General features: G+C 49.5%; 1 protein-coding gene across 1 annotated transcript in view; it reads left to right on the top strand.

The window, feature by feature from the left end:
• Positions 1 to 8636: 8636 nt before the first annotated feature.
• Positions 8637 to 13778, top strand: part of ZC3H3 (zinc finger CCCH-type containing 3) — a 186700-nt gene continuing 181558 nt past the window's right edge. The window contains exons 1-2 of the mRNA XM_056330599.1: positions 8637 to 8708; positions 10865 to 12260. Of these exons, the coding sequence (XP_056186574.1) occupies positions 8663 to 8708; positions 10865 to 12260 (1442 nt within the window). The 5' untranslated portion in view covers positions 8637 to 8662. The remainder of the gene's footprint in view (positions 8709 to 10864; positions 12261 to 13778) is intronic.

The raw sequence follows: 13778 nt of genomic DNA, 5'->3' as shown, positions 1-13778 counted from the left end.
TGCAGCTCATCCACCAGCAGCGAAACCACAGGCAAGAAAGAGGGCCAAAAAATAGACATCACAGCAGAAAACTAGTGCCCATTTGATAAATGACAGTGGCTTTGCCTTTAGGATTGTGCAGCAGTTTCTTTTCCTGTTACTGACATTTTCGTCTCTGTTTTCCATCTAACCCAAGAGACATCTCCTTCCCTTGAGCCCACACTCCTGAGTCTTGCTTTTATCAGCAAAAAAGCAATTCTAGAGTTTGTTTGCCCTTGGGAAGCAGTTTTTTCCCCTCAGGTTAAAATAGCAAAAACTTTTTTGGAGAACAAGTAACTTTTTTCAGCGGTAAATAGCTGCTGAGCTTCTCTTGCAGCTGGAGGCTGAGTATGTCCGTGGGTTGCTGTATGAGTTGTGCTCCAAATTACAGCAGCACACAGAGCCTAAGACAATGTCAGGAAGGGCTGCGACTGATGAACTGGTGCTTCAAACAGGTTAAAAGCAGAATTGGGACAGAAAAAGACAAAACTTAAGCTCCTGGACGGTAAGCCTGGGAGGAATTACTGCTCAACTTCTTGACCACAGACAAGGGGGTTTATTTGCATTCATTTGCATCTGTGGCAGGTCTCCACTGCATGGCAGGGTTACAGGGCTGCAGGACACAGGGTGCAATCTCCTTGGAGCCTGAGTTCAGCCCTCTGCTCACTTCTTCCATATAAGCCCACTTGTTTTGGGCTCTGGTTCTTAGGATGATTAGAGGTGTCTTTAGTTTCAAGGCTAAACGTAATAATGCAATACTGCCTTTTGTACTGCAGAGTCCTTTTAAACTGAAAGACAGTAGATTTAGATTGGAGATAAGGAAGAAATTATTTGTGATAGGGGTGGTGAAACACTGGAGGAGGTTGTCCAGAGCAGCTGTGGATGCTTCATCCCTGGAAGTGTTCAAGGCCAGCTTGGACGGGACTTTAGAGCAATCTGATCTAGTGGAAGGTATCCCTGCCCATGGCAGGGGATTTGGACCAAATGATCTTTGAAGGTCCCTTGCAACCCAAACCACTCTATGATTCATTGATTTGTGCTTGAATAGGTCTTCCTTTTCCTGCAATATTCCTTCCTTCCTCTGACACGTTTGCAGAGAGTAGCTGTATCATATCTTGGTGTGGAAGGCTAAGAAAAGTCAGCTGTTTCAGGCACCTCTAGTGAGAGGCTCTCCATTCTCCAGAGTATCTCAGAAACCATTCCCTAATCTGAATTTATCTCACACATCATGCACACCATTGCACATTAGTTTTCACCACTGTCTTGTACAATGGTGTTAATTGTTCCTCGTCTCTAATGAAAACCTGTCCTGCAATCCTTTCTGTGGTCAATTTTCTTCCTTTCCGTTGTTTTTGGGGTAGTTTGTTTTGGTTTTGTGTTTTGTTGTTGTTTTTTTTTAATCTTTGTATTGCTTCAGTCTAGCCAGCAAGCTGCTGCTGCTAAAATTATCTCCTCTGCCTGCTGCTTGGCCTGTGTCACGCCTCCTCCTGAAGCTTTACATTGGCTCCTGGCATCCTTCCACAGCAAATTCAGATACCCCATCTTCCTCCTAAGTGCCTGCACAGGTCCCACCAGCTTCCCTGTCTGGGTGAGCCCCTACCACCTGAGCAATGCATTTCCCAGAAACAGTTATCTGGTCAGCCATGAGACGGGTCAAAATGGGAGGTAGAGTTTCTCAGCAGCTGCAGCTCAGATTTGGGTTTTCTTTCTAAATCAGTGGCTTTCATCTTGTGATCAGCTGGACTCACAGCCACAGGTGTTCTGAAACAGTGTGGGTTTGTGCTTAGGTTAGAGAAATACAGATCCAAGCTACTGCCTAGAAAGTGCTCCCTGCACTGCTCTTATCCCATGAACTTCTGTCCCATCACTTACACTCCTGAGATTGCATGGTGAACCTTATTAGCGACCAGGTAAAGCTGAAAACTAAACCGGAAGGAGAAGGAGGAGGAGGAGGATAAGGATAAATTGCTCTGCAGCCAGATCACATCCCGTGAGTCCATGCCATAGCCGTACAAGTGCAGGTGCTGGCACAGGAGGGAACTGGTCAGTCAGCTCCGGACTCTTTTTTTTCATGATGCTTCAACAAAAGGATGCAGGGGACAGCCACTGATGTTGGGACTACACATGCAAGGCACCATGGAGCTGACAGGACTGTACGAAGAGAGGCTGAAAACAAGCTGAGGAGGACACCTGACTCAGAGCCCACAGCAGTGTTCAGAACGTCTCGACCATCCCAACGCACTTGCATCAAAGCTTCCCATATTCACCAGGTAACCTCTTCTTTGGATAGTTGGAAAAAATTTCCTGAGCTGTACCTTGAATGTCCTTTGTTGCAATGTCAAGCACACTTAATTAGATATCTGTTTCTAGTATTATTTCCTTTCTTTGTTTTTTGGTTTTTTGGGTTTTTTTGTTTGTTTTTTAAATCAAAACCTGAAAATCTTTTAGCTTTTCTTTATGGGTGATGTTTGTTAAACCTTAACTCTTTAGATTTTTTGCTTCCATCAGGATTCTTACCTTTTTTCTAATGTGTCTCCCCAAAAGCTTGATGTAATGCTCCAGCTGAGGCTCACAGGTGCCCCCAGAGAGAATAATTCTCTGCTATCCTATACATGATGCTCCTGCAAATGGATCCCAGACAGTGCTGGGTATTTTAGGCAATGCTGGAGGATCCAGGGATCCCAGAAGACCCCTGTGCCCTCATAAACGTGCTCGGGTGAGCAGGCAGCAGAAACACCAGTGCCTCCCACTCACCCTGTCATCAGGTCTGTGCAATCTGCTGGTGCAGCGCTTAAAGTTTGGGGTTTTAGCTTGTCTCAGCAAGTTTATGGAAAGCCATCAAGAGCCTCCAAACTAAACCAAAGCTGTTGAGGACATGATTTCAAATGTCTGAGCAGCTTAATTGGGTCCTATTGCATGCTTGTCACTGGATCCGCAGTTTGGGTGATGTTTAAGGCCATTAGAGGGATTAGCACCATGTTTATTCTGGGCTGAATGGGACAATTTAATTTCTCTTAAATGTGCTACCCTCCCTGGGGTGTTTTCTCACATGTAGACACTCTGCTAGTGCAGCATCAAAACCCTGCACTCACTTTTTACTGTTTTTTTAATTAAATTAGACTTACAAACAAGTGTCATACAAGCGTAGCACTATGAACAAAGAACAAGTGCTGCAAATTCCAGTAGCTTTCAGACGTGTTGCTTGTAACAGGCACTGAGTGGTGAGGCAGTTAAAAGGGTAGTGCTTCCTCATGGTGGGCTGAAAAGAAAAAAAAAAGAAGTGTTTGTTTTAGCGATGATGCAGCACCCTTTTCTCTCCTTTGCCCTCCGCATGCATCTCAGGGGAGGTATGTGAAACTATGCCAACTGTTTGCCCCGAGGCAGGATGCTCCACTCCTGCTCCCTGGAGAAGATCCAGTTCACACTTAAAATGGCACCTTGGCTCCTCTGGATGCCCCCCCCTACCAAAGCTCTCCTTACAGGGATCCAATGAGCATCCGAGGAGGATCCCAAGTGGCCCAAGACCCTGCAGCACTGCCTTGCCCTATACTTTGCTTTTTCTAGTTACATATTTTGGTGTAGATTGGCAAAACGGGGCCCACTGCTTTTAGCTCACTCTTTCCTGAGGCTGGGTTTTGTGGGAGTGGTGGATACATGGCTTCCCTATACTAAAAATCAGCTTTTCCTCTGCATGTGCTGAATTAATTTTAATTCAGAGCAGCCTGTCCTCGCTCATTTATGCAAGCCACTCCAATCTTTGTGCCAGCACAAGGGAGGGAACAAGCAGCTGGGAGCGGAGGAGGCTTCTTTTGGCAGAAGTGCCAATTTCTGCCAGTTTAGAGTGGTTACAAAACCCTGGGTGGGGCTTTGTGATCAATCGCATCTGATCTGAGGCCACCCAAAGGGAGGAGATCTGCCATCTCTGCCTGTCTGGTTCCCAGCCCTTTCCCATATGTGCAAGACTTTGCAACAAGAGAGAATGTGGGGGTTATTTTTGCAGTGTTAGGGTTTCAGGGGAGGTTAATAATGGCCAGGCTCCCTGATTGCTTTGTATTTTGAAGCTTTTGCCACCATCTGCACAAAGGGGTTTATTCCTACAGGCTGGCTCTTCCCCATATTCCGCTACTGAATTGCTTTAAAAGGCCACTAAACACACCATAAATAATTTACTAAATCTACCTTTCTGAGCAGGCAAATCATGGGCTTGCCCCGGGGATGTTATTTGATCAGAGCTGGGACAGGCATAGCTCCCTAACTGCAATGGGAAGTGAGACGTCCCAAGGGACAGCTTCTATTTTAAATAATTTGAAGTTGATGATTGGTTGCTTTTATAAAGTTCCCATCATGGGAGTGTTTAGAAGGGAATAGCGTTGTGCTGGTACAGCTACTTAGCTCAGCTTTTTTTTCCCAAATTGTTTAAAAAATTATCTTAGTCTGGATTTTTATGTCCTTTGCAGACTTGAGGTTCTGTTATGGTTTTGTTTAAAGTTACAAGGTTTATTCCCTTAGGGAAGGATGAAATTGCTCAGAAAACAGACTCCTTAAGGATAACGTCCATGTAAATGACATTCTCTGATTGTGCACTCAATTGGGTGGATACAATTTGTGAATACTCCTGATTTGTGTTGGTAACAAGGGGCCATCTGACTTTCAGGATGGGACGTGTGCCCAGTGGGTACAGTTCAGGTCAAAGAAAGTAATTTAGGGGATAGGGACTAGGATCAGACCTAAGAAAACTGTCTCCTGCTCTTGATTTGCCCCTCGTTTCCAGGAGGAATTGAGAAACTCCTCCTCCAAACGTGAACCGCCCTGAAAGCTGTCCATGAAACATTACAAAACATAACTTGCAGAGCCACTTATGCCTTTTTCTTGCTTAAGTAGAAGGTGCAAACTCCTGTGCCCAGATGATGTCTCAAAATTACCCTGACTGCAGCAGCTATTTTGCTTTGCTGCTGCTGCAGCCTTACCGGCACATCTAACACACAACAAAGGCTTTAAATGTGGGACTAAACTTGCCCATTCTTGCAGGAAGCTGCAAACATCTAGGATTGCCTGCCCTACCACAAGTTAACCTCTGCAGCTTTGGGACTAGTTCTGCAAAACATTTTAAACAAGTACAGCAAAAATATGAGAAAAAAGGACTTGCAAGGCTGACCTGTGTAATTAAAGTTTCCTTGCTGGAGGTGGTTCTATGGGGTCACCAGGAGATTGTCCATCTCGTGTCTGCAGGTACAGGCTGTGGTGGTGGTGGTCTCTGGGCAGATACTGGTGATGGGAGAGGGCAGAGATGGGCAGGGGAGTCTGGCTGGGCAGGGATCACAGGACGGGGGCAGGGGATGGCTGGATAAGGCTGGGATAGCCCAGGTTGGAGACAGGGGATGGGGGAGTCAGACCAGTTGGGGATGGGGGAGTCAGACCAGTTTGGGATGGGGGCAGGGGATAGCTGGGTGAGGCTGGGCAGTGGACAGAGGATGGGGACAGCTGGACCAGGCTGGGCTGGGGGCAGGGGATGGCTGGACAAGACTGGACAGGGGATGGGGACAGCTGGATGGAGACAGCTGGATGGGGCCGTGCTGGGAACAGGGACAGCTGCAATAGCCCAGGCTGGAGGCAGGAGAGGGGAACAGTTGGACCAGGCTGGGATGTGGGCAGGGGATGGCTGGATGAGGATGCAGAAGGAACAGGAGATGGGAACAGCTGGGCCAGGCTGCGCTGCGGAGAGGGAGCAGCCAGGATAGGCCAAGCTGGGGACAATAGCTGGGGACAGTTGGGACAGAATCATAGAAATCATAGAATCATTTAGGTTGGAAAAGACCCTGAAGATCAATGAGTCCAACTGTAATGCTTACAAGCAAAGTGAATATCACCACCCCATCAAAGTGCAGAGAAGTTTGTCATGTCATTTCCTGTGTGGGTCAGTTTGTTACTCTTGAGCTTCACACACTTCACTTTTGCAGGAAAGTCCTCTCCTGTATTAAAATCCTTCCCAGTTGTGAATTCAGTTGTAGATTCTACACTTTGTAGATTTGGCACTCTTACTTGTGATGATGAACAGGGTATTATACTTCATTTTGTTATAAACGATAACAATTAAAACAATTTTATTTGGGGTTCAATCAATTTAGGTTGAGAAACAATAAGCAAAAACAGCGCTGGGCGCGCAGAGAACTCAATTAGTTCCACCGCAGGCACACCTGAGTCCTAAAAGCAGCGTCTTTTATGCCCGGATCTTGGCCAATCTCTTCTTGCCAGATGTTCGTTCGGCTCTTTCCCCACTGGGTCGCTAGGGTACACCTTCTCCTCCTATTGGCTCTCCTTTGGCGTGCTTTTTCAAATCTCAAGGTCTTTGTCTCCTCCGGCGGGCTTTCGCTGGCCTGCCTTCCTTATCTCCCTTGGCGGGCTTTTCCAAGCAGCGATTGCCTCAGGGGAAGCCATCACATTGTCTCAAAGGAGAATCACACGTGCCCACTCACCACAACTGCGATACAGGTCCCAGATTTACACAGAGTACAACAATTGCACTTATCACACCACATTCTATTTTTGACATGAATCATGACTGCGTTTATCACAATTTTAATTAGGCTGGGTTAGGAAATAAATGTGTTTTACTTACTGATATTGCTTTTCCCCCCATTTATTTTGAAATGCTATTGTCTTTATTTTCAGCAGGCAAAATGTGAAGTATTGTTGCAAATCCTGACTTTCTTCTGTGGTTTAGATTATAAGCAGCTGCTCAGAGCCAAGGCTTGTGGGGTTCCTTGGAGCTGCTGAGTTACAGGTGGCCTGCTTTTCTGCAAACACCACGTAAAGAGCTGTGTAAAGAGTGGCAGCTGCATTCAGTGGGCAAACCTGGAGGTAAAGTGGCATGCCCAGGGTTACCTGGGGCATCGCTGCTGGAGCCAGTGCTGGGACCAAGTAAGTGGTTTGACACCTGCTTCTGCTCTAATCACAAGCCTTATTTCCTTTCTTTGTCCTTAGTTTTTAAGCACATGGCAATTTTTGCTTAATTTTAAAGTTCTTGTAAAACTTGGTGATGGCACATTGATGTAAGCATGTGCTGGATCAGCATCTGTTCTGTTGTGTATGTAGGTGCTTATGCAGCTGTACGTGTTTTCCATCTATAGGCTTCTGCAGCCCAAGGGAGAGATCCTCCCTCCCTGAGTGCAGATATCATGGCTGAGGACAGTATGGGGACAGCCACACTGGGCTGGGGACAGGAAATCATAGAACGGTTTGAGTTGGAAGGGACATTAAAGACCATCTAGTTCCAACTAGCTGCTATGGGCGAGGACATCTCCCACTAGACCAGGTTGCTCAGAGCCCCATCCAACCTGGCCTTGAACACTTCCAGGGATGGGGCACCCACAGCTTCTCTGGACAACCCGTTCCAGTGCCTCATCACCATCACAGTAAAGGATTTTTCCTTCTATCTAGTCTGAATCTACCCTCTTTTAATTTAAAACCATTCTCCCTTGCCTTCTCACTCAGGCCCTACTAAAAAGTCTGTCCCCATCTTTCTCATAGGCCCCCTTTAAGTATTGAAAGGCTGCTCTAAGGTCTCCCCAGAGCCTTCTCTTCTCCGGGCTGAACACACCCAACTCTCTCAGCCTTGATAGTAGAGGTGCTCCAGCCCTTGGACAATTTCTGTGTCCCTGCTCTGGACCTGCACCAAGAGGTCCATGTTCTTTTTATGTTGGGGTCCCCTGAGCTGAATGCAGTGCTCCAGGTGGGGTTCTCACCAGAGCGGATCAGAGGGGCAGAATCCCCTCTCTCAGCCTGCTGGCCACACTGCTTGGGATGCAGCCCAGAAGACAGGTTTTTAGTCTGCAAGCACACATTCTTGGGCCATGCTGAGCTTGTCACCCACCAGCACCTCCAAGTCCTTCTCCACAGGGCTGCCCTCAATCCATTCTCTGCTCAGCCTGTACTGATGCTGGGGTTTGCCCTGACCCAGCTGCAGGACCTTGCACTTGGCCTCACTGAACTTCATGAAGTTTGCACGGCCCCATCTCTCCAACCTGTCAAGGTCCCTCTGGATGGAATCTCTTCCCTCCAGCGCGTTGACCACACCACACAGCTTGGTGTTGTCGGCAGACCTCCTGAGGGTGCACTCGACCCCACTGTCCACATCATGACAAAGATGTGGCACAGCACCAGAGCCAGTACTGACCCCTAAGGAATGTCGCTCATCACCGATCTCCACTTGGTCATCGAACCATTGAGCGCAACTCTCGTAGTGTGACCATCCAGCCAATTCCTTATCTATCGAGTGCTCCACCCGTCACATCCATGTCTCTCCAGTTTAGAGTGAATGATGTTTGGTGGGAGAGCATTAAAAGCTTTGCATGGTGACAAAATGGGGACCGCTGGATTAGGCAGGGCATGGGACAGAGGTTGAAGAGAGCCAGGCCAGCTCAGGCTGGGGACGGGGGGCGGCGGGAGCCGGCGCCAGCCGTGAGCGGAGGCGCTGGGCGTTGGGCCGGAGCCGGGGCCGGCCGCGCAGGCCGTGGCTGCCCCCGTTGCTAAGCGACGGCCGCCGCGGCTGCGGGCGCCACGTGACGCTGCGCGCTCACGTGACCGGCCAACGGCCGGCGCTGGGTGATGACGTGGCGGGGCGGGGGTGTGCGGGAGCGCTGCGGGGATGGAAGAGAGGGAGCAGCTGTGGCGGCAGATCTGCCAGCTGCAGGGTACGGCCGGGCCGGGGGAATGGTGGGGCGGCTGCTGTGAGGGGACACCGAGTCTTGGGGGAGAAGAGGGCGGGTTGTGAGGGGAACAGGGGAGGGGGAAGAGGGGGAGGGGCGGGCTGTGAAGGGAGCCGGAGGGGGAGGGGCGGGTTGTGAGGGGACCCGGGGGAGGAGGGAGGAGGGGCGGGTTGTGAGGGGACCCGGGGATGGGGGGGAGGGGCGGATTGTGTGTGGGAAGAGCGGCGTGTTGTGAGGGCTCCCGGTGGGGGGAGGGGCGGGTTGTGAGGGGACCCGGGGGGGAGGAGTGGCGGGTTCTGAGGGGACCCCGTAGCCTTCTGGGGGGGAGGGGCAGGCTGTGAAGGGGACTTTGGAGTCTGGGGGGAAGGGACAGGTTTTGACGGCGGGCCTGGGAGTTTTGTGGGGGAGGGGAACGGAGAGGAACCCGGAGTGCCGGGGAGGGGAGGGCTGAGGCTTGGTAAGGGCCCAAGAGGTGGGAGAGGGGAGAGACCCCCGAGTGCTGGATGGGCCAAGGCAAGGAGGGAGGAGAGCACCGGAGGGGTTCAGAGGTCCCCACGGTAGGGAGTTCCCCCATGTTGCTCGTTCTTATAGGGCCTGTGACCCTCCTGGCTGGGGGCTGGAGGTGTCCCCTCCCCCATGTCCCCCGGGGCTGGTGGCACAGAGGTGGGATGTGCCCCTCGCCCTCTGTCCCTTGACTCCTCGGCAGGGTGGATGAGTGCAGGGGGGATATATTTGCGTGCCCTTTCCTACCTCTGGTGAGCATCAGTGCTTATTCTTAGCACTCACTCACTATTTATAGACCCCAAAGTAATTTTCCTTCATTAGTAAGGCTGGAAACTGCTTGGGCCTTGTGGGGGATCTGCCTCTGTCCAGGAGCTCCTACGTGGCAGGGGTGTAATGAGAGGGAGGAGAGCATGGTCCTTGCCTTTTCCAGGAGGGATCTGCTGACGCTGCTCTTTTGGTGGCTCTGTGACCTCTTGTGTAGAAAAAACTTTTCTATACTGACGTATCCCTAAAATATAAGTATTAAAAATCCTTTGATAATCCCTTTTGCTGTAAGGTTTTTCCTAAACACTGAGGCTTAACAAGTGCAGACCCTCCCTAATTGACATGTATGTATTATACAAACAACTTTGTTAGTAGAGCAAAGCACCGGGGAGGTGGAGTGGCTTGGCAGAAGGATGTGCAGTGACTCAACAGCAAAACTGGGGCTGCCTCGGAGCCTCCTCATTGCTGCTTTGAAGTAGAGCAATGAAGCTGGTGAAGGGTCTAGAACACAAGTCTTATGAGGGGTGGCTGAGGGAACTGGTGGCGTTTAGCTTGCAGAAAAGGCTGCTCAGGGGAGACTATCACTCTCTACAACTGCCTGAAAGGAGGTTGTAGTAAAGTGGGGGTCAGTCTCTTCTCCCAAGTAACAAGTGATAGGATGAGAGGAAACAGCTGCAAGTTGCTTGTGGGGGGGTTTAGATTGGATATGAGGAAAAATCTCTTCCCTGAAAGGGTTGACAAGCATTGGAAGAGGTTGCCCAGGAAAGAGGTTGAGTGACCATCTCTGAAGGTATTTAAAAGATGTGTAGATGTGGTGCTTAGGCACATGGTTCAGTGGTGGGCTTGGCAGCATTAGGATTAATGGTCAGACTGGATATTAAAGGTCTTTTCCAACCTAAATGATTCTGTGAGTCTATGCTTTGTGTTTGGGGCTGGCAGTGGCTGTGCTGGACTACTTGCAGGCACTCAGAGACTGTTCTGAAAAGATATCTGGAAATAAAATTAACATTTTTTTTAAAAATTAGTCTCCAAAACCAATAATTCACATGTCTGTTTTGGCACATAAAAAAGATTGTTTAGGGGGCAAAATGTGGCTGACAGCACTAGTGCAGTGTGTTAAGGGTGTGTTGGTGAATGTGATTCAGACCTGCATTGAGCTCGCCTGCAAAATCACTTTTGTTGCTGACTTTTGTGAGGATTGAGGGAGATACTTGTTTTAAGTTTTTCCTTCCAGCACTGCTTATGTGAAATGTGGCCTGCGCAAGACTGTGTGGAGTGATTGTCCTCATTGCAGCACAAGGAAAACCAACGTTGTGATGCTGCCAAACTCCTGTAGGAATGGTGGTTAACAGTCCCTGTCTTCTTTTCCTTAGGTCTCATAAATGACCATAAAAACACACATGGGGATGCACCACGGCCGCTGCCACCTGCACTGCCGAGGTGGAACAACCCCCACCAGCCTGCCTTCAACAGGAGGGGGGCATTTTCAGCCAGGTACCCCCAGCAGGCTTCCAGGGATTTCCAGCTGCGCCAAGGTCACTCCTGGAGGAAAAAATACTCTCTTGTCAACCGGCCGCTGGGATCAGCATGTGAGGTTGGAAGTGGTGGAGGTGCCAGCACATCTTGGGCTTTTGGAAGCCATGGGGACAGCCAGGCATCTGAACCACCAGAATCGTCTCCGGAGAGACATGTGGACTTAACCACAGATGGTAATATAGTTGTGGGGATCCAGCTGCCACAGAGGGCTGGCCCATTTGTAGATATGAAAGGCTTTGCTGATGTGGGTTCTTACTGTGAATTTTCTGGGCTGAAAACGGTGGTCAGTGCTCCAAGCGACAGTAAAAATGTGCAGAAATCTTCATACACAAGCCGAAGTGAAGAGAGAAGACCCTCTCTCTCAGTTTCATTTAGTTCATCTCACCGGTTTGTGAGTTCAGCGTACGTGAGCATGTCAGATAAGCCTAGAATGGTGCGTCTGTCTGGTGACGTGGCCAGGAGCTCCCTTGCCTCCTGCGGAAGCACCAGTGAAAGCGCTGTGACACTGAAATCAGAGCCACAGCAGCCTTTGGTGTTGCCAGATCGCGAGCCAGCTCGGCACTTGGTGCAAAGGAAGTCAGAACCACCAGCTCCAGGGCAGTCTAGTTGTGAGCAAGTCAGAGATGCTTTCGGAGAGCCGAAGCTCCTTGGAAATGGCAAGACATGCTCTAGATCTGCTCAGGCTGCGACTTTGGTGGTTGGGATGAGCAGTTTTTCTGTAGTCCCCAAAGCTGCTGGTCTCCAAAGAGTTGCCTCAGTATCCATCTCCAGCAAAGCTCCAAAGTTCAGGAAAACTAATTACACGTGGGTTGCAAACCCTGGCAAATGCTCTTGTACTGTGAAGAGGTGGGTCAGCCCTAGAGCTTCTGAAAGTGCTAAGAAGGTTGCTGGTGGAGCGGACAGAGGTGCTAAACTATCACCAAAAGCAGAATTGGGAGTAAAGCTGAAGAAATCGGGACTGCAGTCTAAACTAGGTGTTTCTCCCAGCAAGTATAAGTGGAAAGCCACCAGCCTGCAGACCTCACCCTCCACCTCCAAGTCAGCATTCAGGTGGCGATCTGAGGATCAGATAAAGCCTCCAGCTCCAAACCTCCCTCGAGCTGGTGCTGCCCCACCACCTCAGAGTGCTGCCGCTGTTGGTCTTGGTGGCGCAAAGTCCTCTGGTGATGCTGTGCTCTCCAGTTATAAAGTGAAGAGTCGGACAAAAATCATCAAGAGAAAAGGAAACTCGGGGTAAGTTGTTGGTCATCTTCAGAGTGGTGTCGTCACACTTGTTGGGTTTTGTGTTGATTGGCAAAGTTGTGGCTATAAGTGAAATTCCAGTGAGCACTGTAAACTGGAAGGGTATATGTATGTGCCTTTTGCTTTTGAAGTGTGGTGACTTTGTTCTGTCTGGAGGCATCCTGCTTTCCAGGGTTGGAAGGCTTCAGGTTTTAATTGCTTTTGCAGGCTCTGTAACTATGACTTCAACCTTTGAAACAGAGCTGGGTTTTCTTCTTAGCTCCCACCCCTGTTCTCCAAAGACTTCTGCAGCACTCACGAGACTCCTCCCTGACCTGAATAACAGACTAATATTCCAAGGGAAGGAAAGAGCTGTCTCGATTTATTTTCAAACTTGCATAACCTTGTTGCATTGGGGGCTGGGGAAAGGAGAAGTGGTTTGAATTGCTGTATCATGTACTATCTGTTCCTGTAAAGCATTGTGCAGACCCTGGGATGGAGCAGGGATGGGAGGTGAGTTGTGCACGCTCTACTGTAGAAGAAGTGCTATCTGTGCTGCTCTGCTGGTACTTTCATCCCTTGGGTGCCATCCTTTTGTGCTATCCACCAGTAACCCAAAGTGTCCTCCCTGAAGGCTCTTGTTCTTCCTTCTTCTTGTCAAATCAGTGACAGATCTGTGGCTGTCATAGCTACCTTGGGAGCGTGTGGTGTGCCAGATCAGCAGATACTCCTGGGGTATTGTGGAGCAAGTTCTTCCCCCTGGCCATGTCTGATAGGGACAGAGTACAATGGGACGTTTATAAATGAAGCTTGGCGGAAGGAAAAGGTGTGTGGGCTGAGTTATCTGTAAAAAGGTTTTGCACCAGGCTGGGAGTCCAGAGGAAACAGATAAGAGATTGGGACCAAACTTTCTCTGAAAGCAGGTGTGTCGTGGAAGTGCTGCAAGGGCTTAGTCACATTGTGCTCCCGGTGGGAAAGCTGTGTTTCTCAGCAGGGCCGTATGCAAGCCCAGCCTGTGCTGCAGGGAAGGGATAAACAGGAGGAGGTGAGGGTTGGTGGCACAGCTGTGTGACCTCTATATCACTGAACTTAGAGATACCCTCAGTGTAGCGGACACGTGGTTGGCTCCTTTCTCACTACAACAATGCCAAGCTTGAGCTCTTGAAAATTGAGGGCTGTGGCCTAAATATTTTGAGTGATGCAGTGAGCTGGTAAACGGCAAAGACTGAGAATCTGGTGCCTTGATTCCTGCTTCTATTTTCAAGATCCTCTGCTCAGTGCTTCATCACAGGTTTCCATCCCTTCCTTGCCCTCCTGGTTTGCTGGGTTATGTGGCTGTGGGTGGATCATTCTGGAGCAAGGTGCCTGGAGAAGCTGGGGTTGTTTGGGATTTTTTGGCAGTTGGGGAGATGAGCCCCCCCCCCCCATCTTGCTAAAGACCAGCACGATTAGAGAAGTGATTGTCCCCCTGTACTTGGCACTGGTGAATCCTGTGTTCAGTTTTGGGCCCCTCACTAAAAGAAAGACATT

Source organism: Falco biarmicus, chromosome 3 (assembly GCF_023638135.1).
Source record: "Falco biarmicus isolate bFalBia1 chromosome 3, bFalBia1.pri, whole genome shotgun sequence".
Classification (NCBI taxonomy): Eukaryota; Metazoa; Chordata; class Aves; order Falconiformes; family Falconidae; genus Falco; species Falco biarmicus.
This window is presented reverse-complemented; position numbering and strand designations above follow the sequence as displayed.